General features: G+C 45.2%; 1 protein-coding gene across 1 annotated transcript in view; it reads left to right on the plus strand.

The window, feature by feature from the left end:
- Positions 1 to 14429, plus strand: part of BAHD1 (bromo adjacent homology domain containing 1) — a 68476-nt gene extending 54047 nt beyond the window's left edge. Inside the window, exons 5-6 of the mRNA XM_089687470.1 lie at positions 5949 to 6040; positions 11024 to 14429. Of these exons, the coding sequence (XP_089543596.1) occupies positions 5949 to 6040; positions 11024 to 11213 (282 nt within the window). The 3' untranslated portion in view covers positions 11214 to 14429. The remainder of the gene's footprint in view (positions 1 to 5948; positions 6041 to 11023) is intronic.
- Positions 14430 to 15929: the final 1500 nt, after the last annotated feature.

A 15929-nucleotide genomic window follows, 5' to 3' on the forward strand; every position in this document is an offset into this window, starting at 1 on the left:
ATGCCCGCTGCCTTGTACCTTGCCGTCCTCTCTGTTACCGACCCGGCCCGTCTGACCTTGCTCATCCATCCATCCCGTGCAGTGGGGTCTGCTGACCTCCTCATATCAGACTCTTCCCCGTGGGAGCCCTTGGCACATACCACTACCACTGACGGACGCACCCAGTAGCCACGACCTGGTCTCAGGGGGCTCCAAGTCCATCCCCACCATCAGGGGCCCTGGTGAACAAGCACCCTGGGACTTAGACTCCGTGCGCTGGGGACGCCTATTCAGTGGAGAGCTAGTGGTACCGCCAGGCGGTCCCTTACAGTACCAGAAGGCCATGACTGAGTCTAGAGGAGGGCCCTAGCCGCTTGAGGAGATCTGCAGGCACCTGTCTAACTTGACACAGGCCGTATCGGCCCTGCAGGACAGATGTCAGCAGATTGAGAATCACTTCCAGACCTGCACTATATCCGTTCCTGCCCCACAGGCCACGGTCCCCGCACCCCCGGCCGTAGCAGCCCCTGTGCCGGTTTCTGGGGCATCCGCCCCACTCCCGGCGGCCGAACCCCGAGTACCCTTACCGGAACGTTTTCACGGGGACCGCACACGCTTCAGGTCGTTCCGTGAGTCCTGTCTTCTCTATTTTGAGTTGCAACCACGAACCTTTGTGACTGAATCCGTGAAGGTGGGGTTCGTCATCTCCCTCCTGCAGGGTGAACCCCAAGACTGGGCCCACCGACTGCGGGGGAAAAAATGACCCTCACCTTAGTTCGGTTGACAATTTTTTTGACGCAATGGCCATCCTATACGATGACCCACAGCGTGCAGCTTCTGCTGAAGCTACTTTGTACACGCTCCGGCAAGGCCGCCGAGCGGCGGAGGAGTACGCGTCTGAATTTAGGCGCTGGATGGGGGACACACGCTGGAACGAGTTTGCTCTCCTGCATCAGTTCCGTATAGGCCTATCAGAAGGCCTGAAAGATGAGCTCGCCCGGGTGGAGGTGCCTGAGACTTTAGAGGACTTAATTGCACTGACTATTAAGATTGACCGTAGACTGCGGGAACGCAGGTTTGAGAGGTCCGGCATTGTCATGGAAATCCCTGGGGGTCATTTCAGGGTCCCAGTCAAGCACCCAGGCCAAACATCCAGAACCGGCCACCTGGAGATATCCCTGAACCTATGCAACTCGGCCTGGCACGGCCTAAACTATCTCCAGAGGAACACCAGCGCAGACGATCCCAGAACCTGTGCCTCTACTGTGGTGAAGCTGGTCATATGGTACGATCCTGCCCGCAGAAACTGAGTAAGTGCACCTCTTCTTCCTTGTCCATTGGCAATGTTAGTCCATCCCAATACTTAGTGGTGCCCCTTTCCTTTCAGCTTCCAGAAAGGACCGTGGAAGTATCGGCCATAGTTGATTCGGCGGAATGCAGCTGCTTCTTGGACATTAATTTTGCTCACCAGCAGGGTATTCCTCTCCAATTGAAACAGAAGGGGTTCAATATTTATTTGGCCGACGGTTCCCGGATAAAATCAGGGGTAGTGAACCAGGAAACCCCCTCCATCGCCACTGTCATTGCCGGCCAGCACCAGGAACTGCTCCGCCTGGATGCTATAGCTTCACCCCTCTTCCCAGTCATTTTGGGGCTCCCATGGTTACGGGCCCATAACCCCCAAATTGACTGGGAGACCGGAGTAATCTCGTTCCCTTCCCCATACTGTCGGGTATACTGCCGCACTTCGGGCCCGGGGGTCCCCCAAATCCTCCTGTGCTCTGAGGGGGAAGCCGAATTAAAACAGGTAATCCCTGCAGCCTACCATGAGTTTCTAGATGTGTTCAGCAAGCGGGGAGCCGATACTCTACCCCCCCACCGCCCTTATGACTGTCCCGTTGACCTGTTACCCGGTTCAGAAATTCCTTTTGGGCGAATCTTCCCCCTTTCAGAGCTCGAATTGGGGGCCCTGAAGGAATATATCGAGGACAGCCTCCAGAAGGGGTTCATCCGCCCCTCCACTTCACCGGCGGTGGCGGGAATTTTCTTTGTTGAAAAGAAGGACAAAACCTTAAGGCCGTTTATCGATTACCGGGAGTTGAACAGGGTCACGATAAAGAACCGTTACCCACTGCCGTTAGTACCGGAGTTATTCCAAAGTTTAAAAACAGCAGTGGTTTTTACAAAGCTGGATTTGAGGGGAGCATACAACTTGGTTCGCATAAGGGAGGGGGACGAGTGGAAGACGGCCTTCCGCACCCGCTTCGGCCACTTTGAATATTTGGTCATGCCGTTCGGGTTGTGCAATGCTCCGGCCACTTTTCAACACTTTGTGAATGATATTTTTAGGGACTTCCTGGATGTCTTTATCGTCTATTTAGACGACATTTTGATTTTCTCCCCTTCTTTGGGGGAACACAGAATACATGTAGCGAGGGTATTGGGGCGATTGCGGCAGCATGGGTTGTACGCCAAGGCAGAGAAATGTTGTTTTGAACAATCCAGCATTACTTTCTTGGGCCTGATTATCTCCACCGCGGGGGTCGCGATGGATCCCCAGAAAATCGCTGCAATACTGGATTGGCCTGAACCCACGGACAGGAAAGGCGTCCAACGATTTATTGGTTTTGCAAATTTCTACCAGAAGTTCATCAAGAACTTCTCGGGTCTGGTCTCCCCCATTACTCAGCTAACCAAGCTGGGAACCCGGTTCAGATGGACACCAGAGGCTCAGGAAGCTTTTGAAGCCTTGAAGAAGCTGTTCCCCTCGGCACCCATTTCGGGTTACCCAGACGCCGCCCTGCCCTACATCCTGGAAGTGGATGCATCGGAGAATGCGGTAGGTTCCATCCTCTCCCAGCGGAAAGGCACCAAGGAATTGCTCCATCCTGTAGCATTCTTCTCACGAAAGCTTACCCCAGCGGAGAAGAATTATGATATCGGTGATCGAGAGCTACTGGCGATCAAAACGGCGTTAGAGGAATGACGGTACCTGCTGGAAGGTGCTGTGCACCCCATCTTAATATTTACTGACCACAAAAACCTAGAATATCTGAGAACCGCCAAGCGTCTACGCCCGCGACAGGCAAGATGGGCACTATTCTTTTCTAGATTCAACTTCCACATTACGTACCGGCCTGGATCAATGAACACTAAGCCAGATGCGTTATCACGTATGTACGAGGACGCCAAGGAGATCCCAGTACCCGACACCATCCTGTCCTCGGGTAACTTCTTGGCCCTTCAGTCGGACCTTCGTTCCAAGATAATGGAGGCATCCACAACCGTCTCTACCCCAGCCGGAGGGCTCCTCCAGAACAAGGGGGGACTCCTATGGAGGGAAGATCAGATTGTGGTGCCGGAGGAAGCCCGAACCCTGGTCTTGGGCCATTGCCATGACCACCCGATGGCGGGGCACTTTGGCCCAGAAAAGACCCTGGAACTTCTCCGATGCTCCTTCTGGTGGCCGGACATGGCTAAAGATTGTAAGGGCTATGTAAGGTCCTGTATCACCTGCCAAAAGAACAAGCCATCCAGAAACAAAGTTTGGGGTCTGCTGCGACCCTTACCGATTCCTGAACGGCCTTGGCAAAAGATCTCGTTAGACTTTATAGTCGAGCTTCCGCCATCACTAGACCACACGGCAATCTTGGTGGTCGTGGACCGCTTGTCCAAGATGGCCCACTTCATCCCGTTGAAGAAAACCCCCTCGGCAGCCGAGACTGCGCGAGTTTTCATTCGTGAGGTAGTAAGGCTGCATGGGGTCCCCGAAGACATTGTCTCGGAGTGGGGGGTCCAGTTCACGTCAAGATTTTGGAGAGCACTGTGCAAAGCCCTGGACATCAAATTGTCCCTCTCCTCTGCATTCCACCCTCAAACTAACGGTCAAACCGAAAGGACCAATCAGACCCTGGAGCAATACTTGAGATGCTACACTTCGTTTACTCAAGATGACTGGATGCCACTTCTCCCCCTAGCGGAATTCGCGTACAACAACGCCCGCCACTCAGCGACGGGACAGTCCCCGTTCTTTGCCAACTATGGTTTTCACCCCATCTTCCTCCCGGATTTGGTCTCGGAATGCCCAGTACCAGCAACGCAAGATGTAGTAACGTTTTTCTCCGTGAACAATAAGAAGCTTCAAGAGGCCATCAGTCGGGCCCAGGAAGACTACAGGAAGGCATTCAACAGGAAACGGAGGGGAGATCTGGTGTTGCGGCCTGGGGAGAAGGTTTGGCTAGCGACGTCCAATTTAAAGATGCTTTGCCCATCGAAGAAATTGGGACCCAAGTTTATAGGCCCCTTCTGCATTAAACGGATGGTCAACGAAGTGGCCTACGAATTCGTCCTTCCTGACACACTCAAAATCCACCCAGTCTTCCATGTGTCCCTACTGAAGCCAGTGATCCCAGATGCCTTCCCTGACCGAGAATCGAGACCCCCGGAAGCCATAACGGTTGAGGGAGAAGAAGAATTTGAGGTGGAATCAATCCTGGAGTGCCGAAGGAGGGGGGGCCAGACCCAATTCCTAATCAAATGGAAGGGCTATGGCCCTGAGGACAATACTTGGGAACCAGCCCAGAATGTCCATGCACCTAGACTTGTCCGGAGGTTCTTTCGCGATCACCCGTGGTGGAGAGATCGGGTGGGCATCCGGAGGTTGCCCGTAGGGGGGGGCAATGTCAGGGATCCCCTCGATCCCCGCCGCGATGGTCCCGGCGCAGGCGCAGTGTGCCGCCCTGTGCAGGGACTCGAGCACTAGGTCCAGGTTGGCCGCGGCGTTCGAGTTCGCGCATGCGCAGTAGAAGCCGCGGCCGCCCGCTGGGCACCAATGGCAGCGCAGGGCGGGATATTTAAACGCCCCTGAGTTGTCATTCAGTGCCTTCTGGTCTTACCTGTATCCTGTATCTGCGAACCTGTGAATTGTAAGTTGCTGACCCGGATTGTGCCTTGACCTTGCTGTATTTCTCTTGCCCTGACCCTTGCTTTGCCTGACCTCTCTCCTGGATGCCCCCTATTGGATTTGACCTGCTGTTGCTGACCTGGCGTGTGACCCGACCATTCTATGCCCACTGCCTTGTACCTTGCCGTCCTCTCTGTTACTGACCTGGCCTGTCTGACCTTGCGCATCCATCCATCCCGTGCAGTGGGGTCTGCTGACCTCCTCATATCAGACTCTTCCCCGTGGGAGCCCTTGGCACATACCACTACCACTGACGGACGCACCTAGTAGCCACGACCTGGTCTCAGGGGGCTCCAAGTCCATCCCCACCATCAGGGGCCCTGGTGAACAAGCACCCTGGGACTTAGACTCCGTGCGCTGGGGACGCCTATTCAGTGGAGAGCTATTGGTACCGCCAGGCGGTCCCTTACACTACCTTTTTTTAAATCCACGTTTTTTTGCCTCACTTTAAACTTGCAAAGCTGTTGACATGGATATTCTCGATCTCTTCTCCACATTTTAATTCATCATAGCATTCTGTCCATGAAGCAAATTTTGAATGCCTTTTAATGCAAACAAACTGGACATAATTTGTATTCTAATCTGAAAAAGTCAAATTGAGATGCTAATGTGATAATTGAGCACATAGACATTAGAAATGATTTTGGTAAGGATTACGGAGTTGTGTTCTTGCAGCACATTATCTCATGTCTTACAATGTTTGTTCCTTGCATTTTGTATACGGTTTTGTTTTCATTTGTTTCCTATGTAGGCACTTTTAATTTACTTTGCACCCCTGCTGTTTCAGCACATAAGTTTCACCTTAATTAATTTGTTTATGTGCCATAGTTCTACTTACTGCTTCCAACTGGATTTATGTTATTTGCTCTCTGTGAAGGTGCTTCCCTGGGTGAACTGCTTGCACTAAATTAACACGGTTTGCTTATGCATACAGTAGTTTCTAAATACTAGAATGCATAAAGGTGATGAAAAGAACCAACAATAACATACTTTTGCTCTCCTCTAGAATGAGATCTTTGCCTCCCGTCATCAAGATGAGAACAGTATTGCCTGTATTGAAGAGAAGTGCTACGTCCTGACATTTGCAGAGTACTGCAGGTAGGGAGCGCTCATTCTCCACACATTGATTCCAGCCAAACAGCAGCTCTTTCACTTGTATGTATGTAGCAATTCTGATGCAAAGTGAACTAAAATCCAAACTGTTTTATAAGTGAAATGAATTAGAGGATCTTTATTACTTGTTAAACTATATAAATAGTAAGTATATTGTTAACTTTTAAATCCCACTGCCTAGTGTCCAGGAAAATACCTCCGAGTCTGTGTGTTGCAACCAGACACCCAAATTTTAGGCTCATTATGGAAGTATGGCCAAAGTGTTTTTGGCTTTCCTTTCTCCTATGTATTACAGGAGTGCGGTTCGTGACATTACTTAGCTGGTCCAGGCTGGGGAAATTTTACAGTCAGGATCCGACCAGATCCCTGAAATGGCAACTGGCTCAGCCTCTATTGCACTGCTCAGAGACTGAGCCAGCCACTCCCACTTTTCCCTAGCCCAGTGTTCCAGTGAGCGCTGGAGGGTCAGAGCAGAGAGCAAATGACTGATAGAACGGAGGGGAGAACTCCGCAATCAGTGGTGTTTGCTCAGCTCTCAGTACAGAAGTGGCGGGGATAGATCAGGCATCGGATGGATGCTGCATCAACCTAAGTGAGTATACTTTTTTTTTTTTTTTTTTGTTAACCCTGAACTTCTGTTTTCTAAAATCCCAATTCCAGAAAAGTTGGCACACTGTGTGAAATCTACATAAAACCGAATACAATGATTTGCTTATCTGGTAAAAAAAACATATTTTATTCACAATAGAAAGCCATCAAATGTTTTAAACTGAGGAAATGTATCATTTTAATTAAAAAAAATTAAGGTAATTTTGAAACCGATGGTAGCAAGATGTCTCAAAGTTAGGTAGAAGAAAAATTGGAAATATTAACACAGCTGGGACACCGGGGGGACGGGTCATCATGTCATGACCCATTCAATCTACTCCAGCATCTCTATTTAACTTCGTTCTCCAGTAGAATGATCTAAGGAAGTGCAGAGCACATATGGTTTTTGTAATCACTGGAATGTTGGAAATCATGTTAATAATACTATGTTTTGCAGTGTTGCTCCTCTGTCCATCTCATAGCTGCCATTTAAACCTTCCAGTTTGGCAATTTCATTCACCACAGCGATCCACTGGACCACCGTCAGGGGAGCTGAACATCCCCATTTTTTTGAGGGAGACAGATTTTTGCTGCATTCAGTAAATGTATCAAAGGAAATCTCTTGTATCTATGCCACGAGAGCAGAGTTAAGTGAAGTAGACACATTTCTGGCCTGTTTTCTAAGCGTATATCAGTCAACTTGAAGACCAGATTTAAAATAGAGTCCCAAAATGGGGTAGATACAAGGTCACATCCAGAAAATATGTAGCATGGTGCCATTATCTTGTTGGCAACGTCAACACATCGGTGAGACTGCGGGCTTGATCCTGTGAAAAAGGGTAGGCACCCTGTACCATTGCATCAGAACTTTATATCCCAATTCTTGAAGCCTACTAGCTAAAGAGGAGCGATGGGCAAAGTACAGGTCTTGCTGTTCATCAGTAAGTGGCAAATCTAAGTCCCATTTTCATGTAAAGGGTGGCACATAGCCTTCTGAAGGTAGACAGGATAGAGTGCGTTTTGGAGAGTGCATGGCATAGAGGGGACGGGTTCAGACAGTCGTCCTCAAAAGCAGTGATCGGGCCTCTCAGGACTCCTTCACCCTAAGAGGATGTCAAATAATGACGAACCTGCAAAGGCCTCCAGTAGTTTAAAGGGGATGACACCATATTCCTATTGGCCTCTACAGAGCTCCAATGCATTCCCCAGGCGATATGGCAGACTCTAAATTGGTTAGTATGAAGGAAAGCTTTTAACTTGGGATCAGTCAAACCTGGGGTGAAATCTAGTGCCCTGATAACTGGGGATAAAGTAGCAAAAGTGGAGGAGGGGGATCTATAGAGATATCCAGCCTTATTTAGGATCAGGAGCTTGGTTCCATTCATGGGAAGAGATGTGACGCTTGTTGGAAGTGATGCATTTTGCCACAGGAGGGTTCGCTGTGGCACCGTGGATAAATTCTGTTCCAGCCCTTGTCTTGTGATTGCTTGATCCAGTCAAGAGTTCTTGTGAGTTGGCCAGCATAAATAATATTTAGTTGGATCCAGAAATTTAGTGCCACCCTACATCTTCAGGAGGGCTAAGAGGCAATTAAGAGATCCTTTTTGTTTTATTACCCCAGAAAAAGTGTAAAAATTCCCCCCCGTACTGCTCGAAGAAAAGTGTGTGGGAGCAGAACTGGAAGTGTCTGCAGCAGGTATAACGGTCTTGGGAGAACAGTCATATTTAGGATGCTGTTCCTTCCAAACCAAGTAAAGGATAGTTTCTGCCAGCGCGTAAGGTCTCCCTTAGTCTTTGCCAACCACGGCAGAAAATTTTCCTTAATATATTGGATATTGTCAGGGAAAGGTAAATACCCAGATACTTGAGCTTATGGTTGGCCAACTTGACTAAGAAGTTGTGTCTTATGTTCTGGAGCCTGGTGGGGTAGGTTCACATTCATTGCCTCCTGATTTTTGCACATTTATTTTATAATTAGAAATGACTATACATGTCTTAATAGTTTCTAGCAGGTTAGGGATAGTAAGTTCGTGATTAGTTACAAAAAACAAAAAGTTGTCGGCATAAGCTGCAACTTTATGGTGAGCGCTCCTACTTTGTATGTCCGGGCTAACCCTGATATGACAAAATAGAGGTTCCAGAACTTGTACAAAGATCAGAGGCAAAAGGGGCATCCCTGATGAGTGCCGTTGGTCATACTAAATATAGAGGAAACTGCCTGATTGGCTCTCACTGCTGCTGTCGGCCAAGAATAGATGGCATCAATCCACATGCACATGTTGGGACCGAAGCCTAGGTACCAAAGCGTCCATCTCATAAAGGGCCACCTGACTCGGTTGAAGGCCTTCTCCGTGTTTGCCGATATCAGCAGCAATGGTGTGGCCCTGACCAGGCCATGTGGATCAAATTCAGAGCGTGACATGTGTCGTCTCTGGCCTATTCGGGATGAAACCCACTTGGTCACAGTGGACCAATGCAGGTATGACCAAGATAAGACAAGTTGCCAGGACCTTCTTGAATATCTTAAGGTCGAAATTTAGCAGCAATAGGGGATAATTTGCACAATCCATCCTGTGTCCCTACCTTCCTTTGGGATTGAAGCAATGTGGGCATGAAGGTAGTCAACCGGGAGACATGCCCCTTCCAGGTGGGCATTACAAGAGCCAACCAGGTGTGGGACAAGCAAATGTCAATTTTAAGACTTGATTTTAGTGATGATCACCTTGACTGTTTTAGTTCACAGGTACCAGTAAAAAAATTTGGGACCTTCGATATAACTGTCTTGGAAATTCGCTTTAACGAATTTCTCCTTACCGTGAGTACTCGCAGTTGGATGCGCAGAAATCCCCCATAAAGCTGTGCGAATCTCGCTTACCACGACTGCAGCTAAACTACACGATTCCTGCCCATCCAAATACTTTGGCTCTGTTGAGATGTGGGGGAATTAGAGCTCTGTTACCCTAGAATGATCAAACGACACTCTCAGGATGGTGTTGCAACTCACATAAGGGCTGGTTTTAGACTCAGCTCTCTGTTTTATTAAAAATACACACATGCCCCCCACATGAATAAAGTCAATCCCCTCCCACCAAACAATGCAATGGGGAGTGCCTATACACAGGATGTATATTCCAATTGGAGCATAGCCTTTCCTATTATCTATCACTGGTCCTCCCCCATGAGTCTTCTGAGGTCAGCAGACTTCCTCCCCTTCCCCCCCATGAGCCATCTGAGGTCATATTTCCTGTCCTACTAGCTTCTATTGGTATGTCCATTCCCTGTACAAGCACTCCCTAAAAATATCAGTCTGTACCTGGATGGGCCCGGTACGATCTTTATTAAAACACACCCATCCGGATACAGTTCAGATTGGTAATGGGTTGTAAGATATGCATAAGCCTACACGCGGAGTTCACACCGCTTGGCGCCTTGCGTTATGAAGCCCACGTGGTACTATGCTGCTGATATGTGGATACAGGCCCGCGGTCTACTGCCAGCGACATTCGCATCGAATGCCGTGGTGGTATACACGCCGGTCTATAAGCGCAGATCTGCCATCTCATCCATTACCAAGCTGAGTACTGTAATACATACATTGTACATGCGCATGGCCCAATTGCAGCCTTCAGAGCTTTAATTAAGCCACACGAGAGACATATGAATAACACGAATATATGACACATTTAAAGTTCGACCAACAATACAAAATTTCCATGACATAACCAAATGAAAAGTAGAGCACCAGATTTAAAAAAAAAAAAAGTCTGACTTATTCAGTAGAAAGTATTCTGCTTGAAAGGTGTGTGTGGTTAACAGGACATCACCTACTGCAGCAGTGTCTCCCTGTGTTGTTCACATACCTATAAAATGTAATAATTTATATTGGATGATTCTTAGACTTGGGTCCTTTAACACCTCAGCATGTTTTGTTTAACTGCCCAACACGGTTCTTCATAAGAAAGACATCGATGGCTGTCTCCTGCACGCAGAGGGTGCCGCTGTTGACCAGAATGGAGCGGCTGCAGAACAGGTAAGTATAGCAATTTGTTTTTATTTACAGGGCTAGATGGATTAGGCTTAGAATGTGGCTGAGAGTAGGTTTACAGTTAGGTTTTCCTTTACTTCCACTTTAATGGTTCTGTATGCTCTCTAAATTGTTACATGAAACCTAGCGGTTATTTAAAAAAAAAACCGTAAAAATAGTTTGTTTTTTCCGTTTTTTTTTTGTTTTTTTTTGTTTGTTTTTTTACAATCCCTTTAACCTCTGATTTTCCTGTTAATTGTGTTGCTTGGTTAACCAAAAGAGTCAAGAAATATTCTATACAATCTTATGTATATACTAATTTTTTTAAGACTTCTGCTTTTTTTCTTTTTCCTTAGATTTTGTGCCTTGGTAAAGCGTCGAAGAGAGGGCTGTCCGAACAGGAAAGCCTTGATTGTCCCACCCTCAGAAGAGTATTGCACCCCTATACATCGCAGGGTTCCAGACAGCACCGACCCCGAGTTAGTATTCCTTTGCCGACATGTGTACGATTTCAGACATGGTCGAATCCTGAAGAACCCACAATAGTTGAAACTTGAGCTTCAGGTGGATACATCTACATGCAAAATTGTCTTCAGATTGCGAGGCCTTTCCAGCCCAAGACTCTTTCAGACAACATCCCAACAGCACCCCAAGCACAGAGGGGAGATGGGAACCTCATGTAGTAGCCACTTGGCTCTGGATTCAGGAAAAGACACTGGTTTCAGTACTCAGCAGTTGAAAGCACAGCACTTCGTTAGAGATGAGCAGTAAATAAAAAGTTAAATGAGAAAAATATATATGTAACATATAAATATATATAAATATATTAAAGTATATATATTATATATATATATTGGGGAAAAATAAGCCAGTAAATCAGGACAGGAACCATGTGTGCAAGGTTGTGTAGAGATGCGTTAGTGCATGACTGGACTTAGATTGGTTCAAATGCCTTAATATGTCACACAGGTCCCATCAAATCCACATAGAAGTGACATTAGTTCTGCACATTTATACAAGTTTTGTTTTTAATTTGGGTGGACTCCCCTCATTTCTGTTGAAGTATCTGTTGCTTATAAAGCATACCTGCTGCCCTTTTATTAATTTATAGCACACCCCAGCAATGAAGTGATCAATTTACCACCATATATATGTGTTAGTTACTACTACATCCCAAGTAAATTTTAGTTATATATTACCAGTTTATTAATTACTCTCAACCAAATGACTTTGAGTATTGTCTGCATTTAAATATTTTAAAGGGTTCATCAATATAAAATATCACTTGCTTCCTTCTGACTTGTGGAACAGTTTAAAGGTCTCCTTTCCTTTGGCTGTGGTTAGCTGGCTTAAGCTGGCCATACAGTATTAGATTTTCTTAACACATTTTTCCATCCACTCTGTACAATGTGGATGGATGAATCTGTTACTGCGGCTGTTTTATTCTAACAGTTGGCACCAGCGGCTGCCAGAATACCTAAACCGTAGCTGCATCTGATTGGATGCAGCCATGATTAGGCCGATTTATTTTCATCTGGCACCATTCATTTTTTCATTAAAATAGGAATGTTGGTGACAGGGTTGCCTACCTAGTGAATTTCGGCTGGTTCAACAGGATCCAGATGAAATTTGCAAACTATATGGCCAGCTTAAGTCTGCGAGGTGATACATACAGCGAACATCAGATACAACTGAGCTGCAAGATATACGCTGGATAGAAATGCAGCACATAATGGTGGCAGTTATTTAATGGGCTGAACAATAGTTTTGAAAACATGTTGTAACAACAGTTATAGGGTATGCTATTGTGTACACCGCCGTAACGGGTCTTATTAATCATACTGGTTCTTAGTGAATTGATAGGCTACATATACCCTTTATTATTGGCTCAGCCCAAATTAGGTTTACCAGAGTCTGTACACTTTTACAAATTCATTTTAAAGGCATTGTTTTGGGAAATGCAAATGTTCTTTAACCGCCATCCCTTCCATGTAACAAAAGGGGTTTATCCTCTAACCATACCACTCCCTTTACCCAAAGCTAAAGCATCAGTGTGTATCTTTTTAGTGAAGCTGTGTGCTGATATAATTGTGTTCTTTCACTATTGTAATGGACAGAATTTTATCTGTCAGGCCCCTCATAGCCGCAGAATGACCAGACACAGCAAAAGGCCAGGGTGGGTGATAAGACTTTCTATTTTGCTATACCAAGGATATATTATTTTTTGTAACTCCTGCAGAATCCGTTTAATCCTAAATTTCATTTTTTATATATTGGATGGGCCTTTCTCACAGTGGAAGAATCCTGGTAATAAACCGCTCTGTGCACAGGCAAGCTTGCCAGGTAATTACCCAGAAACCATCATAACACTCCACTGCACAGAGGTGGTCAGTAGCAGTGTTTACCCCTTTCAGGGAAAAAAGGAGTACTTTAACCCAATAATGACTTGAAGGATGCTTCATTTTTAAGGTAGTGTTTTATCAAAGTTTACTGGCTTGGCCTTCTGAAAGAAAGATGTCACCTTCCTTGGCCATTACAAGAGACCAATGATATGACTTGCATTGTAAAAAAAAAAAAAAAGAGAGAAAAAAATCTGCTACCTGATTGCTCAATATGTTTGCCATTTGCCTTATGTGTATACAATCTAGATATACTTTTATTTATCAGAAAGACGGATGTTCAATTTTAATGAGTGAAAAAAAATTAACCCTCAAAAAAAAAAAAAAAAAAAAATTAAAAAAACCAAAGGACATTTATACCAGAAAACATGAAATGACATTGCTGGTAGATAAACTCTGTAGCTTGCACTAATGATTGAATAATAACACTGTATCCATACTCTAGATGCTGTAATCCCTAGTTTAAATTGGAGATCTGCATTTTCAGTTTTAGCCAAGCCAAATTTTGGAACACAAAAACCGAGGCCGTAGGAAAGAAAAAGTTTTCAGAAACATGCTTTAATAATTTTGTGCACCCAGAGAAATTGTGGATATTTTGACATTACCAAAGAGTTCTATACTTACAAGACATTACTGAGCCACCTGGCAGACGTTTTTTCTTTTAATATTGCCTGTTTAATACTGTGATATTCGTTTACATTGTTTAACAATTCAGGACTGGAGGGCTGTGATTAAAATTTAGACCAGTCAGCTGAGATATTGGCATTTAACTCCGTCCAACATGACAAGTTATGCAAGCCTGTGAAAGTATAGTTGTGGAAGCTATCACCATGAATTTGTTTTTGATTCATGCAGACTCCGAAGGCATCTTTGGTCCACTATCTAGTGAGCTTGATCTGGAGCAAGTATTCAGTCGATGAAGTCTGAAATCTATACTCATGTGCTACGTCATTTTTCCAGGTTACTTGGTACTTATTGCAGGACCAGAATGATGGTCTCAGAGCTTGCATCAGACGTTACCACTTACTTATTTCTGTTCATATTAGCTCCTTTTTAGCCAAATTCTGACATGTTTATACATTTTGTCTTGTTTCTCTGTTGAGGATTTTGAAGTAGTAATAGATCTCTCACAAATGAATGCTTTGCCGAAACTAGAAAATGGCACATATGCTTAGTGTATGGAAAGCTCTCCCAGTTGCTTCCACAACAAGTACCCCATAAAAGACCATTTAGTGTACTATCAAATAGTCTTCTATTAGTAGAATAAAGGGTTTTATATCCACTCAACGAAAGGCTTGTCTTTTTTTTTTTCTTGCATGGATTTTTACTTAAATTGACCCTGAATGGTTTGATTTACTAAAATTGGAGCGTGCAAAATCTGGTGCAGCATAGAAACCAGTCAGCTTCCATTTTTTTTTTTTGTCAAAGCTTAATTGAACAAGCTGAAGTGAAAAGCTGATTGGCTACCATACACAGCTGCACTAGATTTTGCACTCTCCAGTTTTAGTAATTCAACCCCTGTGAATGAAGATAGTCCTATAAAGAAGAATATAATATACAGAGAATGATTCGCCATTCCAAGTCCGTATACAGTACAGATCTGTTTAATGCTCACCTAAAGGGTTTCACAATGCCTTTTTATTCCTCTTTTTTTTTTCTTTTTTTTTTTTTTTTCACCTTCTATATCTTCTATCAGATGAGCATAGAAGGCTTGCCACGGCTGTCCAGTTTTTAATTCCCTGGGCCCATCAATATCAGATGGTCCAAAAAACTAATTTAGACAGGGCCAGGGAAGTGGCTTCAGCTGTTATCAGTTCTTGATATTGAAAAATTTAAAGTGGACCTTGCAATAAATACACGGTCCCCTTATTAGATCTAGATCCCTCCACCTGCAAAAAATTGCTGCATATAGATAGTTAAACATGTACCCATGAAGCAAAAAGGGTAGATTATACTTGCTTAACCCTTTTCTGCATTTCATGACTTGAAGTCGCTGTTTTTCTGGCCAGGTTCCTAAGGCTAGGTTCACACTTGAGCGAGTTTGCGTGGGCAGGACAGCCTATTCATTTGAATGGGCTGTTGTTCCTGCACCACTTTAATATCTTGCACCATGCAATTTTCCTGCGGTTCCTGCACCTGCAATTTTTCTGCATGTTGAAATGTGTGGGTGTGCCATTAAGAATGAATGGCAGCCTCATGTGTCTCTACAGAGCATCGTGATTTGGCTGCAGATGGGTACAGGTTTAGGAATAGCTGCGATATCCGCATCCTCCCGCTCAAGTGTGAACCTAGCCTGATGAATGATGAGTAACTAAAGTCTCCAAAAAATAAATTCTAATCTAATGCAAGAGCATCTTCTTTTTCCAGTATCTCACAGAAAGGAGCATTTGGGATCACCCTTGTCTGGGTGCCAAGGGCAGAGGAAGGATATAAGTAAAGTATATAATCTTACTTTGTTTCTTACATGTAGATTTTTTTTAAATAAAGCCAGCCATAGACTGTGCGATTTGGTTGGAGGAAAGAAAATCGTTAGATTCCCCCACTAATACAGTGTTGGAGAAATTCCTCTTGCAGAGCCATTGTGTTCTCCTAACCATCCCCGCCGGGAGAACCCAATGATTACTGCTAGCGACTATAATAGCCGCTAGAAATAATCACATGTAAAACCCAACAGGCTGGTTGTACCCAAGTTGATCGATCAACTTGGGTACAACCAGCCTGTTGGGTTTTACATGTGATTATTTCTAGCCTGTGATCGATCAACTTGGGTACATTCAGCCTGCCCATACATGGCTTGAATCTTGGTCAGTCCCTGCTGAACCAGATGAGGTTCGAACTGTCTGACTGGCTTAAGGAGGCCATG

This window comes from Staurois parvus, unplaced genomic scaffold (assembly GCF_062004578.1).
Source record: "Staurois parvus isolate SC_StPar_1 unplaced genomic scaffold, SC_StPar_1.0 ptg000426l, whole genome shotgun sequence".
Classification (NCBI taxonomy): Eukaryota; Metazoa; Chordata; class Amphibia; order Anura; family Ranidae; genus Staurois; species Staurois parvus.